Source organism: Pseudophryne corroboree, chromosome 6, assembly GCF_028390025.1.
Source record: "Pseudophryne corroboree isolate aPseCor3 chromosome 6, aPseCor3.hap2, whole genome shotgun sequence".
In the NCBI taxonomy this organism is placed as follows: Eukaryota; Metazoa; Chordata; class Amphibia; order Anura; family Myobatrachidae; genus Pseudophryne; species Pseudophryne corroboree.
The window spans coordinates 526,623,577-526,641,824 of NC_086449.1; the positions used below are offsets into that span (position 1 = coordinate 526,623,577).

An 18,248-nucleotide genomic window follows, 5' to 3' on the forward strand; every position below is an offset into this window, starting at 1 on the left:
GGTCCTGAGGACCGAGTTTGAGAACCACTGCTCTACGGTAACTGCTGTTAATGCATGCGGATGTTCTATATAAGAGGTAAATCACACTGTAATCTGCGTGTCACTTTTCTACTCATACTATAAGTACAGTATGTAATATCTTGTGCCATTTGCAATGTTCACATCCGTTTTCGGGGTATGTACTCCCCCCTACACATGTATGGATGACAACCCCATGTCTACAGTGCTACTTTACCATCTACTGAACTCAGCAACAAACGACCACAGCTACTATCCAATTAGCAGGCTGGCCCGGGCCGGGGTCGCTGCTAAGCAGGGATGAGCCTGGTCTTACCAAGCGTCTCGCGGTCATTTAACCCTTTCCTAGCAGTTACACAGGCTGGGGCCGCGCAATCAGCGTCAGCCAGTCTCGGCCATGACTAGATGGGGACGGAGCGGATATGGCTGGGGCCGGGGAACGCATTCCACGCTAACCAGGAGCACAGGACGCTGGGGCCGCCCTGGCAGAGGCGCCAGACTGGCTCCCGGGTGAGCGGTGGGTCTAGTTCACAGTCTCGTTCGCTGACGTCACTTCCGGGGCACAGCCTGTGCGCACAGGGGGGCAGCAAGATTACAGTCCAGACGAATGGTCAAAATGGCGGCCACGCAGTTAACGGACGAGGAGCTGGTTTCCGAGCTGAGGCGCTCTGGCGTGATGCCGGGCCCGGTCACGGACAGCACCCGCCCCGTTTACCTGAAGAAACTGAAGAAGCTGCGGGAGGAGCAGAGGCCCAGGGCCGGTAAGACGCGGGTAACAAACAACAACCTGGCGTTGGCTACAGACGGGCGTACGGAGAACCCAGCAGCCCGCCCAGCCTCCGGGGATGTGACGCATCGGCGGTGCGGCCGGTACCCCCAGGCCGGGAAGCCCTCCCCGATATTAGGCTTCAGCTCCGATGAGTCGGACGCGGACGTGGGGCTGGGGGCACATGGCGGGCACAGGGAGAGGAGCAGCACCCCGCAGCAAGACACGGATCCGGCCCAGCGGAACTGCACGGGCAGCGGGGACGGGAGGAGGGCGGCTGCCTGGTGGGGGACGCGCAGGCCGCACAGCTCCCCGGGCCGCGATGGTGCCGAGGAGGCGGCGGCCAGGAGCCGGACAGTGAACGGCAGCCACCTCCCTTTCTGCCGGGACTACTCAGACTCTGACGAGGAGGATCTGGGGGAGAGCGAGCCTCAGGGCCGCCGCAGCAGCAGACGGATTAAACAGGGACGGGACAACGGCATGGACCACGCTGAGCAGCCGGGCTGGGATCCGGTGTCCCCCAGACACCGGGGAGCCACTAGGAAGCCCCACTCCCCGGACTCTGGCAGCCGCAACAACCACCTGGGGGCACACTACAACCCGGAGGGCCCCAGGCTCTACTTCACCAGCAACAGCGTTACTCCCAGCCGGGCTTCCCCCTCCAACCATACAACGTCCAACCACACGCACTACCCGTACACCGGCAGCAAGAAGAAGCCGCAGAAGCTCCCTGAGCCCGAGGAGGAGCTCCTCCAGCAGTTCCGGAGTGAGGAGGTGTCTCCCACGGGGGGCTTCAGCGCCCATTACCTGTCCATGTTCCTGCTGACTGCGGCCTGCCTCTTCTTCCTGCTGCTGGGACTCACCTACCTGAGGATGAGGGGCTCGGGCCTGCCCGGGGGGGACAGCTGTAAGTATGCAGAGAGGTGTTGGGACCCCATCAGCTAGTAGTTTTGCAGTATCTGCTGTGAAGTGTTTATAAAGGGTCAACATACATACATACATACATACATACATACATACAGCTACCACTGGTATCATGAGAGCAGTTGCATATAGAGAGTTTGTAACACATAAGCAACAGAAGATTGCTAAGCCTTTGCTCCAATTGTAGTATCTCTACCTAGATAGTGTAATTCCATAATTACTGCGAGGAGGGAGGGGATAGCAATGGGATGCTGGCAGCTAGACAGGAAGTAGTATCCTCTGCTATAGAGCCTGGTGTTCTGTGTGTATAGTAGTCTGAATAGAATCTCTTATTTCGGCTATGTTATAATAATGGAATTCGCTTCATAGTAACCAAAGCAATGTTTATCAGCAATAGGCTCACTGTTGAAACGAGGTGCTACATTGCTGCAGAATACCTTATTGGTAGAGGATAGGATTTGTTAATGTACAGTAATGTGGCTCTGAGTAACAATGAGATGGATGTTCGGTTTGGGAATTACTCAACCAAACTGTTTTTTCCTTGGAAATCATTGCTGCTTTAAAAATATGCACAGTATCGCTGGAATTTCTGCAGAACGTGCAGCTCGCAGGCTATTACATGAGTCCCTTATTCTGATCCTGGAAAATTGAAGTTCTTTTGCAAAATGATGGCTGTGCACCTTCCTGCTAAGGGGTATGCCTCCATTTTTTTTCTGTACCCCTTTAAGTTTTTCCACTTTAGTGCAAAATGTGATTATAGTTGGCAGGAGCATACACCGTTCTCCCAAATCTTGTTTTCAGACACTCCACTTTTTCAGCCCTGAAGACATTAGTTTGCCCTGAAAACCCATGATGTAAGCTGTGATAACAAAGGGACGATGTGTCCCCAACCGGTATGTCCACATGAAGGGCCAACCTATCTGATCCTCGGTACACATAGGGGTCGATTCTATTCGGCAACTAATGAATAGCGCCGGGAATTAGTTCCCGACGCTATTCAATTCAGCAACTAATTACCTGCAATTGTCGGAAATTCTTCTCTCATCCCCGGGGGATGAGAAGAGAAACCCGACAAAAGTGCTGCCTCGCGGCCGGCGCGAGGCTGATTCTGTCGGGAATCAGCCTCGCGCCGGGGAGTTAAGTCGGAGAATGCCCGTTCTCCCGACAATTCAACCTGTTTTGTCGGCGAGAACGGGCCATCGCCGACGTAACTAGTTGCTGAATTGAATAGCGTCGGGAGCTAATTCCCGGCGCTATTCATTAGTTGCCGAATAGAATCGACCCCATTGAACGATGTAATGAAGGTTGGAGTGACACATCGCTCCTTCCTTCGCTACACATGCTGCGGTCGTTAGCTTTAGCGCTAGTTTGATGTGCAGCACATCAAACCTGGCTACGTCGCTAGTGACCGCGGGCACCCGCATATCGTGCATACACCCTGGGGTCAATTTGATTTGCCGACAGTTGAATAGCGCTGGGAATTGACTCCCATCGCTATTCAATTCTGCTCATGTAATCAGCATCGCACCGGGCAGTTAAGTCGGAGAATGCCCGTTCTCCTGGACTTAATAGGTTGATTTGTTGGGAGAACAGGCATTCTCCAACTTAACTGCCTGGTGCGATGCTGATTCCCAACAGAACTGGCCGCGCACCAGCACTTTTGGCGGATCTCTGCTCGCACCCACCCCCCCATCCCCGGGGGGTGAGAAGAATTCCTGACAATGAAGTGTTACATGGTGCTGTATTGAATAGTGCCAGTAGCTAATTCCCGGCACTATTCAACTATCAGCAAATTGAATTGACCCCACTGAGTGATATGCCTGATATGTTCCGAATTGGCTCAAATGACATATCGGCCCAGTATCTGTCCATTGTGTATCCGGCTTTACTATAAAGACTGGTGCAATAGAGCATTTGTACTGTGGTTTTCTACTTTAGTAAGTACATGTCCGCTGCAGTTTAAGTAACACAGATAAGTGTATTTGCTGATGCATTATCACCGGCCATGGTATGCCCTGTTACAAATTATAGTCAAATGTAAATGTAACCATGCACATACATTTGTTAACAATGCTGAGTTCTCAGTACATAGTGCTCTACTGTCACATCCCTCAAAATTCACCATTGCGAGGATAGGCTACCCCATTTTTTAAGGAATTAAATGGATAGGTAACCCCACCAGTACCCTTCCATTACATGAAATACTGTGCCACTAGCAAATTAGTGGAAGCTGTTGGCACAGTCTATAGATCTCCATACAAACCTGTCCAGCTGTCAGAGGGGCATAGACAGATTCTCTCTCCTTCCACTGACTGCTCAGGGTGTGATTAGCTTGTGGCAGCAGCAAGTTTAAGATAAAGGAGACAAAATTGATACAGGTGGTTGCCAGGTATGATCGTTATGACTTATCCAGAACTGGACATTTAATTTAGTGATATGAAAAAGCTTGATCTGCAATACCTTATAATTCAGTTACACCACTTTCACACTCAAAACATGGCTCCAACCCAGGACACTGAACGGGTTCACTACGGCTGGCCGGCGGTCGGACTCCCGGCGACCAGCATGCCGGTGCCGGGAGCCCGACCGCCGGCTTACCGACAGTGTGGCGAGCGCAAATGAGCCCCTTGCGGGCTCGCTGCGCTCGCCACGCTACGGGCACGGTGGCGCGCCACACTATTTTATTCTCCCTCTATGGGGGTCGTGGACCCCCACGAGGGAAAATAAGTGTCGGTATGCCGGCTGTCGGGCTCCCGGCGCCGGTATACTGAGCGCCGCGAGCCCGACCGCCGGTATACAGAAGACCACCCCACTGAACACAGGGTTGGACCTGGGTCATGCCTTTCACACTAGAGGCTACCTCTGTCGGACCCGGGAATAACCCTGGTTGCAACCAGGATCGAGGCCCTGGCAATTTGTTTTTTGGTAGACCCTTTCACACTGAGCCAGGTCCTGGCTCGCCGTAGCAATATCCTGGATTTCTCTATCGTCCTAAGTGGATGCTGGGGTTCCTGAAAGGACCATGGGGAATAGCGGCTCCGCAGGAGACAGGGCACAAAAAAGTAAAGCTTTTACCAGATCAGGTGGTGTGCACTGGCTCCTCCCCCTATGACCCTCCTCCAGACTCCAGTTAGATTTTGTGCCCGAACGAGAAGGGTGCAATCTAGGTGGCTCTCCTAAAGAGCTGCTTAGAGAAAGTTTAGCTTAGGTTTTTTACTTTACAGTGAGTCCTGCTGGCAACAGGATCACTGCAACGAGGGACTTAGGGGAGAAGTAGTGAACTCACCTGCGTGCAGAGTGGATTTGCTGCTTGGCTACTGGACACTAGCTCCAGAGGGACGATCACAGGTACAGCCTGGATGGTCACCGGAGCCGCGCCGCCGGCCCCCTTGCAGACGCTGAAGAGAGAAGAGGTCCAAAATCGGCGGCTGAAGACTCCTGAGTCTTCATAAAGGTAGCGCACAGCACTGCAGCTGTGCGCCATTTTCCTCTCAGCACACTTCACACAACAGTCACTGAGGGTGCAGAGCGCTGGGGGGGGCGCTCTGAGAGGCAAATAAAAACCTTATTAGAGGCAAAAAATACCTCACATATAGCCCACAGAGGCTATATGGAGATATTTAACCCCTGCCTAACTTCAAAAATAGCGGGAGACGAGCCCGCCGTAAAAGGGGCGGGGCCTATCTCCTCAGCACACAGCGCCATTTTCTCTCACAGAAAAGCTGGAGAGAAGGCTCCCAGGCTCTCCCCTGCACTGCACTACAGAAACAGGGTTAAAACAGAGAGGGGGGGCACTGATTTTGGCGATATTGTATATATATAAAAGATGCTATAAGGGAGAAACACTTATATAAGGTTGTCCCTATATAATTATAGCGTTTTTGGTGTGTGCTGGCAGACTCTCCCTCTGTCTCCCCAAAGGGCTAGTGGGTCCTGTCCTCTGTCAGAGCATTCCCGGTGTGTGTGCTGTGTGTCGGCACGTGTGTGTCGACATGTATGAGGACGATGTTGGTGAGGAGGCGGAGAAATTGCCTGTAATGGTGATGTCACTCTCTAGGGAGTCGACACCGGAATGGATGGCTTATTTAGAGAATTACGTGAGAATGTCAACACGCTGCAAGGTCGGTTGACGACATGAGACGGCCGACAATCTATTAGGACCGGTCCAGGCGTCTCAGAAACACCGTCAGGGGTTTTAAAAACGCCCATTTACCTCAGTCGGTCGACACAGACACAGACACGGACACTGAATACAGTGTCGACGGTGAATAAACAAACGTATTTCTCATTAGGGCCACACGTTAAGGGCAATGAAGGAGGTGTTACGTGTTTCTGATACTACAAGTACCACAAGAAAGGGTATTATGTGGGAGTGGAAAAAACTACCTGTAGTTTTTCCTGAATCAGATAAAATAAAATGAAGTGTGTGATGATGCGTAGGGTTACCCCGATAGCAAATATTGGCGTTATACCCTTTCCCGCCAGAAATTAGGGTACGTTGGGAAACACCCCTTAGGGTGATAAGGCGCTCACACGCTTATCAAGTGGCGTTACCGTCTCCAGATACGGCCGCCCTCAAGGAGCCAGCTGATAGGAAGCTGGAAAAATATCCTAAAAAGTATATACACACATACGGTGGTTATACTGCGACCAGCGATCGCCATCAGCCTGGAGATGCAGTGCTGGGTTGGCTTGGTCGGATTCCCTGACTGAAAATATTTTATTCATGTAGAGCATTTAATAGGATGCATTCTATATATATGTATGTGAGATGCACAGAGGGATATTTGCTCTCTGGCATCAAGATAAGTGCGTTGTCCATATCTCCCAGAAGATGTCAGGGACACGACAGTGGTCAGGTGATACAGATCCCATACGGCAGATGGAAGTATTGCTGTATAAAGGGAAGGAGTTATTTGGGGGTCGGTCCATCGGACCTGGGGACCACAGCAACAGCTGGGAAATCCAACCTTTTTTACCCCAAGTTACATCTCAGCTAAAAAAGACACCGTCTTTTCAGCCTCAATCTTTCCTTTCCCATGAGGGCATGCAGGCAAAAGGCCAGTCATATCTGCCCAGACATAGAGGTAAGGGAAGTAGACTGCAGCAGGCAGCCCTTTCCCAGGAAAAGAAGCCCTCCACCGCGTCTGCCAAGTCCTCAGCATGACGCTGGGGCCGTGCAAGCGGACTCAAGGTGGGGGGGTAGTCTCAAGAGTCTCAGGGCGCAGTGGGATCACTCGCAAGTTGACCCCTAGATCGTACGAGTATTATCCCAGGGGTAAAGATTGGAGAGTCGAGACATCTTCTCCTCGCAGGTTCCTGAAGTCTGCTTTACCAACGGCTCCCTCCGACAGGGAGGCAGCATTGGAAACAATTCACAAGCTGTATATCCAGCAGGTGATAATCAAAGTACCCCTCCTACGACAAGGAAAAGGGTATTATTTTTCCACACTATATTGTGGTACTGAAGCCAGACGGCTTGGTGACACATAGTCTAAATCTAAAATGTTTTGAACACTTACATAAAAGGTTCAAATCGAGATAAAGTCACTCAGAGCAGTGATAGCGAACCGGAAAAAAGGGGACTATATGGTGTCCCTGGACATCAAGGATTACCTCCATGTCCAAATTTTGTCCTTCTCATCAAGGGTACCTCTGGTTCGTGGTACAGAACTGTCAATATCAGTTTCAGACGATGCCGTTTGAATTATCCACGGCACCCCGGGCCTTTTTACCAAGGTAATGGCCGAAAAGATGTTTCTTCAAAGAAAAAAGGCATCTAAATTATCCCTTACTTGCACGACCTAAAAAGGGCAAGTTCCAGAGAACAGTTGGAGGTCGGAAGAGCACTATCTAAAGTAGTTCTTCGACGGCACGACTGGATTCTAAATATTCCAAGAATCGCAGCTGTTTTCCGACGATACGTCTGCTGTTCCTAGGGATGATTCTGGACACGGTTCAGAAAAAGGTTTTTCTTCCCGAGGAAAAAGCCAAGGAGTTATCCGACCTGTCAGGAACCTCCTAAAACCAGGAAAGGTGTCTGTACATCAATGCACAAGAGTCCTGGGAAAAATGGTGGCTTTTTACGAAGCAATTCCATTCGGCAGATTCCATGCAAGAATTTTCCAAAGGGATCTGTTGGACAAATGGTCAGGGTCGCATCCTCAGATGCACCTGCGAATAACCCTGTCGCCAAGGACAAGGGTATATCTTCTGTGGTGGTTGCAAAAGGCTCATCTATTGGAGGGCCGCAGATTCGGCATACAGGATTTGATCCTGGTGACCTCGGACGCCAGCCTGAGAGGTTGGGGAGCAGTCACACAAGGAAGAAACTTCCAGGGGGTATGGACGAACCTGGAAAAGTCTCTTCACATAAACATTCTGGTACTAAGAGCAATCTAAAATGCTCTAAGCCAGGCGGAACCACTCCTGCAAGGAAAACCGGTGTTGATTCAGTCGGACAACATCACGGCGGTCGCCCATGTAAACAGACAGGGCGGCACAAGAAGCAGGAGTGCAATGGCAGAAGCTGCCAAGATTCTTCGCTGGGCGGAGAATCACGTAATAGCACTGTCAGCAGTGTTCTTCCCGGGCGTGGACAACTGGGAAGCAGACTTCCTCAGCAGACACGATATTCACCCGGGAGAGGGGGGTCTTCATCCAGAAGTCTTCCACATGCTAATAAACTGTTGGGAAAGACCAATGGTAGACATGATGGCGTCTCGCCTCAACAAGAAACTGGACAAGTATTGCGCCAGGTCAAGAGATCCACAGGCAATAGCTGTGGACGCACTGGTAACACCTTGGGTGTACAAATCAGTATATGTGTTTCCTCCTCTGCCTCTCATACCAAAGGTATTGAAGATTATACGGTGAGGAGGAGTAAGAACAATACTAGTGGCTCCGGATTGGCCAAGAAGGACTTGGTACCCGGAACTTCAAGAGTTGGTCACGGACGACCCGTGCCCTCTACTTCTGAGAAGGGACCTGCTACAACAGGGTCCCTGTCTCTTTCAAGACTTACCGCGGCTGCGTTTGACGGCATGGCGGTTGAACGCCAGATCCTAAAAGGGAAAGGCATTCCAGAAGAAGTCATTCCTACCTTGATTAAGGCAAGGAAGGAAGTCACCGCGAAACATTATCACCGCATTTGGCGAAAATATGTCGCGTGGTGCGAGGATCGGAGTGTTCCGACGGAGGAATTTCAACTGGGTCGTTTCCTACATTTCCTACAATCAGGATTGTCTATGGGTCTCAAATTGAGATCTATTAAGGTTCAAATTTCGGCCCTGTCAATATTCTTCCAAAAAGAATTGGCCTCAGTTCCTGAGGTACAGACTTTTGTTAAAGGAGTACTGCATATACAGCCTCCTGTGGTGCCTCCGGTGGCACCGTGGGATCTAAATGTAGTTTTAGATTTCCTCAAATCCCATTGGTTTGAACCATTGAAAAAGGTGGATTTTAAATATCTCACATGGAAAGTGACTATGTTACTGGCCCTGGCTTCCGCCAGGAGAGTATCTAAATTGGCGGCTTTATCTTATAAAAGCCCTTATCTAATCTTCCATTCGGATAGGGCAGAACTGAGGACTCGTCCGCATTTTCTCCCTAAGGTGGTATCAGCGTTTCACCTGAACCAACCTATTGTGGTGCCTGCGGCCACTGGCGACTTGGAGGACTCCAAGTTGTTGGACGTTGTCAGAGCCTTAAAAATATACATTTCAAGGACGGCTGAAGTCAGAAAATCTGACTCGCTGTTGATACTATATGCACCCAACAAGTTGGGTGCCCCTGCTTCTAAGCAGACGATTGCTCGTTGGATTTGTAACACAATTCAACTTGCTCATTCTGTGGCAGGCCTGCCACAGCCTAAATCTGTTAAGGCCCATTCCACAAGGAAGGTGGGCTCATCTTGGGCGGCTGCCCGAGGGGTCTCGGCATTACAATTCTGTCGAGCAGCTACGTGGTCGGGGGAAAACACGTTTGTAAAATTCTACAAATTTGATACCCTGGCAAAAGAGGACTTGGAATTCTCTCATTCGGTGCTGCAGAGTCATCCGCACTCTCCCGCCCGTTTGGGAGCTTTGGTATAATCCCCATGGTCCTTTCAGGAACCCCAGCATCCACTTAGGACGATAGAGAAAATAAGAATTTACTTACCGATAATTCTATTTCTCGGAGTCCGTAGTGGATGCTGGGCGCCCATCCCAAGTGCGGATTATCTGCAATACTGTACATAGTTATTGTTAACAAATTCGGGTTATATTGTTAAGGAGCCATCTTTAAGAGGCTCTTTCTGTTATCATACTGTTAACTGGGTTTAGATCACAAGTTGTACGGTGTGATTGGTGTGGCTGGTATGAGTCTTACCCGGGATTCAAATTGCCTCCCTTATTGTGTACGCTCGTCCGGGCACAGTACCTAACTGGAGTCTGGAGGAGGGTCATAGGGGGAGGAGCCAGTGCACACCACCTGATCTGGTAAAAGCTTTACTTTTTTGTGCCCTGTCTCCTGCGGAGCCGCTATTCCCCATGGTCCTTTCAGGAACCCCAGCATCCACTACGGACTCCGAGAAATAGAATTATCGGTAAGTAAATTCTTATTTTCTCTATCGTCCTAAGTGGATGCTGGGGTTCCTGAAAGGACCATGGGGAATAGCGGCTCCGCAGGAGACAGGGCACAAAAGTAAAGCTTTTACAGGTCAGGTGGTGTGTACTGGCTCCTCCCCCTATGACCCTCCTCCAGACTCCAGTTAGATTTTTGTGCCCGGCCGAGAAGGGTGCAATTCTAGGTGGCTCTCATAAAGAGCTGCTTAGAGAGTTTAGCTTAGGTTTTTTATTTTACAGTGATTCCTGCTGGCAACAGGATCACTGCAACGAGGGACAGAGGGGAGAAGAAGTGAACTCACCTGCGTGCAGGATGGATTGGCTTCTTGGCTACTGGACATGAAGCTCCAGAGGGACGATCACAGGTACAGCCTGGATGGTCACCGGAGCCACGCCGCCGGCCCCCTCACAGATGCTGAAGCAAGAAGAGGTCCAGAATCGGCGGCTGAAGACTCCTGCAGTCTTCTTAAGGTAGCGCACAGCACTGCAGCTGTGCGCCATTTTCCTCTCAGCACACTTCACACGGCAGTCACTGAGGGTGCAGGGCGCTGGGGGGGGGGCGCCCTGGGAGGCAAATGAAAACCTTTAAAAAGGCTAAAAATACCTCACATATAACCCCAGAGGCTATATGGAGATATTTACCCCTGCCTAAATGTACTAAATAGCGGGAGACGAGCCCGCCGAAAAAGGGGCGGGGCCTATCTCCTCAGCACACGGCGCCATTTTCTGTCACAGCTCCGCTGGTCAGGAAGGCTCCCAGGTCTCTCCCCTGCACTGCACTACAGAAACAGGGTATAACAGAGAGGGGGGGCAAAATAAATGGCAATATATTAATATAAAAGCAGCTATAAGGGAGCACTTAATCATAAGGCTATCCCTGTCATATATAGCGCTTTTTGGTGTGTGCTGGCAGACTCTCCCTCTGTCTCCCCAAAGGGCTAGTGGGTCCTGTCTTCGTATAGAGCATTCCCGGTGTGTCTGCTGTGTGTCGGTACGTGTGTGTCGACATGTATGAGGACGTTATTGGTGTGGAGGCGGAGCAATTGCCAAATATGAGGATGTCACCTCCTAGGGGGTCGACACCAGAATGGATGCCTTTATTTGTGGAATTACGGGATAGCGTCAACTCGCTTAAGCAGTCGTTTGCCGACATGAGGCGGCCGGACACTCAATTAGTGCCTGTCCAGGCGCCTCAAACACCGTCAGGGGCTGTAAAACGCCCCTTGCCTCAGTCGGTCGACACAGACCCAGACACAGGCACTGATTCCGGTGGTGAAGGTGACGAATCAACCGTATTTTCCAGTAGGGCCACACGTTATATGATTTTGGCAATAAAGGAGATGTTACATTTAGCTGATACTACAGGTACCACTAAACAGGGTATTATGTGGGGTGTGAAAAAACTACCAGTAGTTTTTACCGAATCAGAAGAATTAAATGACGTGTGTGATGAAGCGTGGGGTGCCCCGATAAAAAACTGCTAATTTCAAAGAAGTTATTGGCTTTATACCCTTTCCCGCCAGAGGTTAGGGAGCGCTGGGAAACACCTCCTAGGGTGGACAAAGCGCTAACACGCTTATCAAAACAAGTGGCGTTACCCTCTCCTGAGACGGCCGCACTTAAAGATCCATCAGATAGGAGGATGGAAAATATCCAAAAAGGTATATACACACATGCAGGTGTTATACTACGACCAGCTATTGCGACTGCCTGGATGTGCAGTGCTGGGGTAGTTTGGTCAGAGTCCCTGATCGAAAATATTGATACCCTGGACAGGGACAATATTTTACTGTCGTTAGAACAAATAAAGGATGCATTTCTTTATATGCGTGATGCACAGAGAGATATCTGCACACTGGCATCACGGGTAAGTGCTATGTCCATTTCGGCCAGAAGAGCTTTATGGACACGACAGTGGACAGGCGATGCGTAGAGGAGTTATTTGGGGTCGGTCTATCGGATTTGGTGGCCACGGCTACGGCCGGGAAATCCACCTTTCTACCTCAAGTCACTCCCCAACAGAAAAAGGCACCGACCTTTCAACCGCAGCCCTTTCGTTCCTTTAAAAATAAGAGAGCAAAGGGCTATTCATATCTGCCACGAGGCAGAGGACGAGGGAAGAGACAGCAACAGGCAGCTCCTTCCCAGGAACAGAAGCCCTCCCCGGCTTCTACAAAAGCCTCAGCATGACGCTGGGGCTTCGCAAGCGGACTCGGGGGCGGTAGGCGGTCGTCTCAAGAATTACAGCGCGCAGTGGGCTCACTCGCAGGTAAATCCCTGGATCCTGCAGATAATATCTCAGGGGTACAGGTTGAAATTAGAGACAGAGCCACCTCGCCGTTTCCTGAAGTCTGCTTTACCAACGTCCCCCTCAGAAAGGGAGACGGTTTTGGAAGCCATTCACAAGCTGTATTCTCAGCAGGTGATAGTCAAGGTACCTCTTCTACAACAAGGGAAGGGGTATTATTCCACTCTTTTTGTGGTACCGAAGCCGGATGGCTCGGTAAGGCCTATTCTAAATCTGAAGTCCTTGAACCTGTACATAAAGAAGTTCAAGTTCAAGATGGAGTCACTCAGAGCAGTGATAGCGAACCTGGAAGAAGGGGACTTTATGGTATCCTTGGACATCAAGGATGCGTATCTCCACGTTCCAATTACCCCTCACACCAGGGGTACCTCAGGTTCGTTGTACAAAACTGTCACTATCAGTTTCAGACGCTGCCGTTTGGTTTGTCCACGGCACCTCGGGTCTTTACAAAGGTAATGGCCGAGATAATATTTCTTCTTCGAAGAAAAGGCGTATTAATTATCCCATACTTGGACGATCTCCTAATAAGGGCAAGGTCCAGAGAACAGCTAGAGATGGGTTTAGCACTATCTCAAGAGGTGCTAAAGCAGCACGGATGGATTCTGAATATTCCAAAATCCCAATTAATGCCGACAACTCGTCTGCTGTTCCTGGGGATGATTCTGGACACAGTTCAGAAAAAGGTTTTTCTTCCCGAAGAAAAAGCCAAGGAGTTATCTGACCTGGTCAGGAACCTCCTAAAACCAGGAAAGGTGTCTGTACATCAATGCACAAGAGTCCTGGGAAAAAATGGTAGCTTCTTACGAAGCAATCCCTTTCGGCAGATTCCATGCAAAGGGATCTGTTGGACAAATGGTCAGGGTCGCATCTTCAGATGCACCTGCGGATAACCCTGTCGCCGAGGACAAGGGTATCCCTTCTGTGGTGGTTGCAGGAGGCTCATCTATTGGAGGGCCGCAGATTCGGCATGCAGGATTGGATCCTGGTGACCACGGATGCCAGCCTGAGAGGCTGGGGAGCAGTCACACAGGGAAGAAATTTCCAGGGAGTGTGGTCGAGCCTGAAAAAGTCTCTTCACATAAGCATTCTGGAACTAAGAGCAATCTACAATGCTCTAAGCCAGGCGGAACCTCTGCTTCAAGGAAGACCGGTGTTGATCCAGTCGGACAACATCACGGCAGTCGCCCATGTAAACAGACAGGGCGGCACAAGAAGCAGGAGGGCAATGGCAGAAGCTGCCAGGATCCTTCGCTGGGCGGAGAATCACGTGATAGCACTGTCAGCAGTATTCATCCCGGGCGTGGACAACTGGGAAGCAGACTTCCTCAGCAGACACGACCTTCACCCGGGAGAGTGGGGACTTCATCCAGAAGTTTTCCACATGCTATTAAACCGTTGGGTAAAACCAATGGTGGACATGATGGCGTCTCGCCTCAACAAAACACTGGACAGGTATTGCGCCAGGTCAAGAGATCCGCAGGCAATAGCTGTGGACGCGCTGGTAACACCTTGGGTGTACCAGTCGGTATATGTGTTTCCTCCTCTGCCTCTCATACCAAAGGTATTGAGGATTATACGGCAAAGAGGAGTAAGACTAGTGGCTCCGGATTGGCCAAGAAGGACTTGGTACCCGGAACTTCAAGAGATGGTCACGGACGATCCGTGGCCTCTACTTCTGAGAAGGGACCTGCTTCAGCAGGGTCCTTGTCTTTTTCAAGACTTACCGCGGCTGCGTTTGACGGCATGGCGTTTGAATGCCAGATCCTAAAAGGAAAAGGCATTCCGGAAGAAGTCATTCCTACCTTGATAAAGGCAAGGAAGGAAGTCACCGCGAAGCATTATCGCCGTATTTGGCGAAAATATGTTGCGTGGTGCGAGCAGCGGAGTGCTCCGATGGAGGAATTTCAACTGGGTCGTTTTCCTACATTTCCTGCAATCAGGATTGTCTATGGGTCTCAAATTGGGATCTATTAAGGTTCAAATTTCGGCCCTATCAATATTCTTCCAAAAAGAATTGGCCTCAGTCCCTGAGGTCCAGATTTTTATCAAAGGAGTACTGCATATACAGCCTCCTGTGGTGCCTAAGGTGGCACCGTGGGATCTAAATGTAGTTTTAGATTTCCTCAAATCCAATTGGTTTGAACCACTAAAGAATGTGGATTTGAAATATCTCACATGGAAAGTGACTATGTTACTGGCCCTGGCTTCGGCCGGGAGAGTATCTGAACTGGCGGCTTTGTTTTATAAAAGCCCTTATTTAATTTTCCATTCGACATAGGGCAGAGCGGCGGACGCGTCCGCATTTTCTCCCTAAGGTGGTATCAGCGTTTCACCTGAACCAGCCTATTGTAGTGCCTGCGGCTACAGACGACTTGAAGGACTCCAAGTTGTTGGACGTTGTCAGAGCCTTAAAAATATACATTTAAAGGACGGCTGGAGTCAGAAAATCTGACTCGCTGTTTATACTGTATGCACCCAACAAGTTGGGTGCACCTGCTTCTAAGCAGTCGATTGCTCGTTGGATTTGTAACAAAATTCAACTTGTACATTCTGTGGCAGGCCTGCCACAGCCTAAATCTGTTAAGGCCCATTCCGCAAGGAAGGTGGGCTCATCTTGGGCGCCTGCCCGAGGGGTCTCGGCATTACAACTCTGCCGAGCAGCTACGTGGTCAGGGGAGAACACGTTTGTAAATTTTTACAAATTTGATACCCTGGCAAAGGAGGACCTGGAGTTCTCTCATTCGGTGCTGCAGAGTCATCCGCACTCTCCCGCCCGTTTGGGAGCTTTGGTATAATCCCCATGGTCCTTTCAGGAACCCCAGCATCCACTTAGGACGATAGAGAAAATAAGAATTTACTTACCGATAATTCTATTTCTCGGAGTCCGTAGTGGATGCTGGGCGCCCATCCCAAGTGCGGATTATCTGCAATACTTGTACATAGTTATTGTTAACTAATTCGGGTTATTGTTTAGGAAGCCATCTTTCAGAGGCTCCTCTGTTATCATACTGTTAACTGGGTTTAGATCACAAGTTGTACGGTGTGATTGGTGTGGCTGGTATGAGTCTTACCCGGGATTCAAAATCCTCCCTTATTGTGTACGCTCGTCCGGGCACAGTACCTAACTGGAGTCTGGAGGAGGGTCATAGGGGGAGGAGCCAGTACACACCACCTGACCTGTAAAAGCTTTACTTTTGTGCCCTGTCTCCTGCGGAGCCGCTATTCCCCATGGTCCTTTCAGGAACCCCAGCATCCACTACGGACTCCGAGAAATAGAATTATCGGTAAGTAAATTCTTATTTTTTCGCTCGGTATGAAAGGTGATTTCTAAAGTATATTGCGTTTAAATAAATTGGCTTGTGCAGTTCCACAATACTTGTACAACATCTGAAAGTATTGGCTCATATCTGTCTAGAGCAGGGGTGGGGAACCTTTGGCCCTCCAGCTGTTGTTGAACTATACATACCAGCATGCCTTGCTACAGTTTTGCTATTTGGCCATGCTAAAACTGTTGCAGGGCATGCTGTGATGTGTAGTTCAACAACAGTTGGATGGCCGAACGTTCCCCATCCCTGGTCTAGAGCCAGAATAGGTGATTCGCATCTGGCATTTTTAGTTATTGTGTGATGCATCCTTGTGCTTTCCTGGATATTGCTTTGAAAGTTGGTGTAACTTGAAACAAAGAATCTTTTTGTACTTTGACTATAATATGGCTAAACATGTTATGACATGGGCATTTGCAAACATTCTCCAATATTTGTTAAACATTACCCCACTTTGCTGCTTAAAGTTGCAGCATTACAAATATATTAGGATGAGCTAAAAATATAGGACTTGTTACTCACATTGCTACTACAGAATTCACATTCAGGGCCGGATTCAAATGTACACTAATCTGTGTCCTGAACAGGACAAAAACTCCAGGTTTTCACTGTGATATAACTGCTTGCAGCCTCACTGAGGCTGTTTAGCTTGGGGTGTGCTGGTCTTCTCTCTCTGGGGCAGATGCATTAACCTGGAGAAGGCATAAGGAAGTGATAAACCAGTGATATGTGCAAGGTGATAAAGGCAGCAGCCAATCAGTTTCTACCTGTTAATTTACATTTTGGAGCTGATTGGCTGATGCCTTTATCACCTTGTATATATCACTGGTTTATCACTTCCTTATGCCTTCTCCAGGTTAATACATCTGCCCCTCAGTCTCCCTCTCACATACACTAGGATCAGGCTTGCTATCATATTACTTGTCTGTGTGTAATAATTAGTGTTCCCGCTAAGCTTATTTCACAGGGCGCTGCGCCCTGCCCCTTTTTAAACAGACCAAATGCGCCCTGTCCTTTTTTGTGCACCCTGCAGTACTCACGGGGACTGCCTTGAGATCCGCCACACCACGGCACGCTGTTGTCTAGTGTTCCTTGCAGGGTGCATTTTTGAAATGTGAAAAAGCACCCTGCCCTTTTTCAGTGCACCCTGCAGGATCATAAATTGCCCCTTGTATACAGAATGCAACAGAGTGCATGTTACAATGTAGTTGTCTACTCCTTGCCTACCTCTGAATATTGGAAACAATATCCTTAATGAACTGGATGGCAGAGGAGGCACTGTAAATGGCATCACTGCTGTGGCTGCCTGCATAACACAGCACTCTCATATAGAGGGAAAGAACAGGGTAAGCAGTGAGCATGTACTGCTAACACTATTTCCTTAGTAGAAGAACAGACTTTTATTTTGTACCTATACTGCATATTTTAACCCTCTGCTTAACTTTTCTGTTTTATAACACACAGGGATTATGATTCAGCAGTGGAGGAGATATTTATTATCTACTTATTACGTGTATATACTATTGCCTTTCTTTCAAGGAGGCTGGACAAATATAGTATTTTTCTCATACAGATGTTGGGTGTTACATGGGTGTCCTATATGTATGTAGCGGTAAATGATACATTAAAGGGAAAATATATAAAAACTATAAACATATGCGCTATGCTTTGTGCGCAGAGTCACATCAAAAATGTGCCGCCCTCAATGATCAGCACCTAAAAAAATGCTAGAATGAACACTATTGTCACAGCGCCGCCGCTGCCCAGCGTACACAATGTTCTGTTAGCGCCGATGCACCCAGCTGAGTAGTCACAGTCTCCCCGCGCTGACGCGTTGCTGTGTCACCGCATAGCGGCTCACACAGCTCTTCCAGACTGCTGTTTCCCCCTGCAGTTGTAGGACGCTGGCTGGATCTGGTGAGCCAGGAGGGCTGGGTTTGCCTCTCCCACCGAGGCAAACCCAGCCCTCCTGTATGTCTGAAGTTTAAAGAAGGGCCAGTGAGGAATCTCACCATTTTGCTTGCCGTGTAAAAAAGAGCAGCTTCGCAGCGGCATGAGCTCCCTCCCTGCAGCTGCTGTGAAACACACTCCAGACTGGCTGGGTTTGTAACTTTTGGCTACTAGTGCAATGGATGCCTCCTTTTACTTTAATCTGGCACCACTTTGATCTGTTATATGAAATGCATTGTGCCTCTTTTAGCATTTTACATTTTATTTTAGTAGAGTACATCATAGTGCTGCCACATTAAGAAAACTACAACGCATTTTATATAGTAGATCATAGTTTTGCCAGATTAAAAGGT

At 49.3% G+C, this 18,248-nt stretch overlaps 1 protein-coding gene across 1 annotated transcript in view; it reads left to right on the top strand.

Annotated features, from left to right (window-relative positions):
• Window positions 1-367: 367 nt before the first annotated feature.
• LEMD3 (LEM domain containing 3) overlaps window positions 368-18,248 on the top strand; it is a 171,425-nt gene continuing 153,544 nt past the window's right edge. Inside the window, exon 1 of the mRNA XM_063927554.1 lies at window positions 368-1,691. Within this exon, the coding sequence (XP_063783624.1) occupies window positions 626-1,691 (1,066 nt within the window). The 5' untranslated portion in view covers window positions 368-625. The remainder of the gene's footprint in view (window positions 1,692-18,248) is intronic.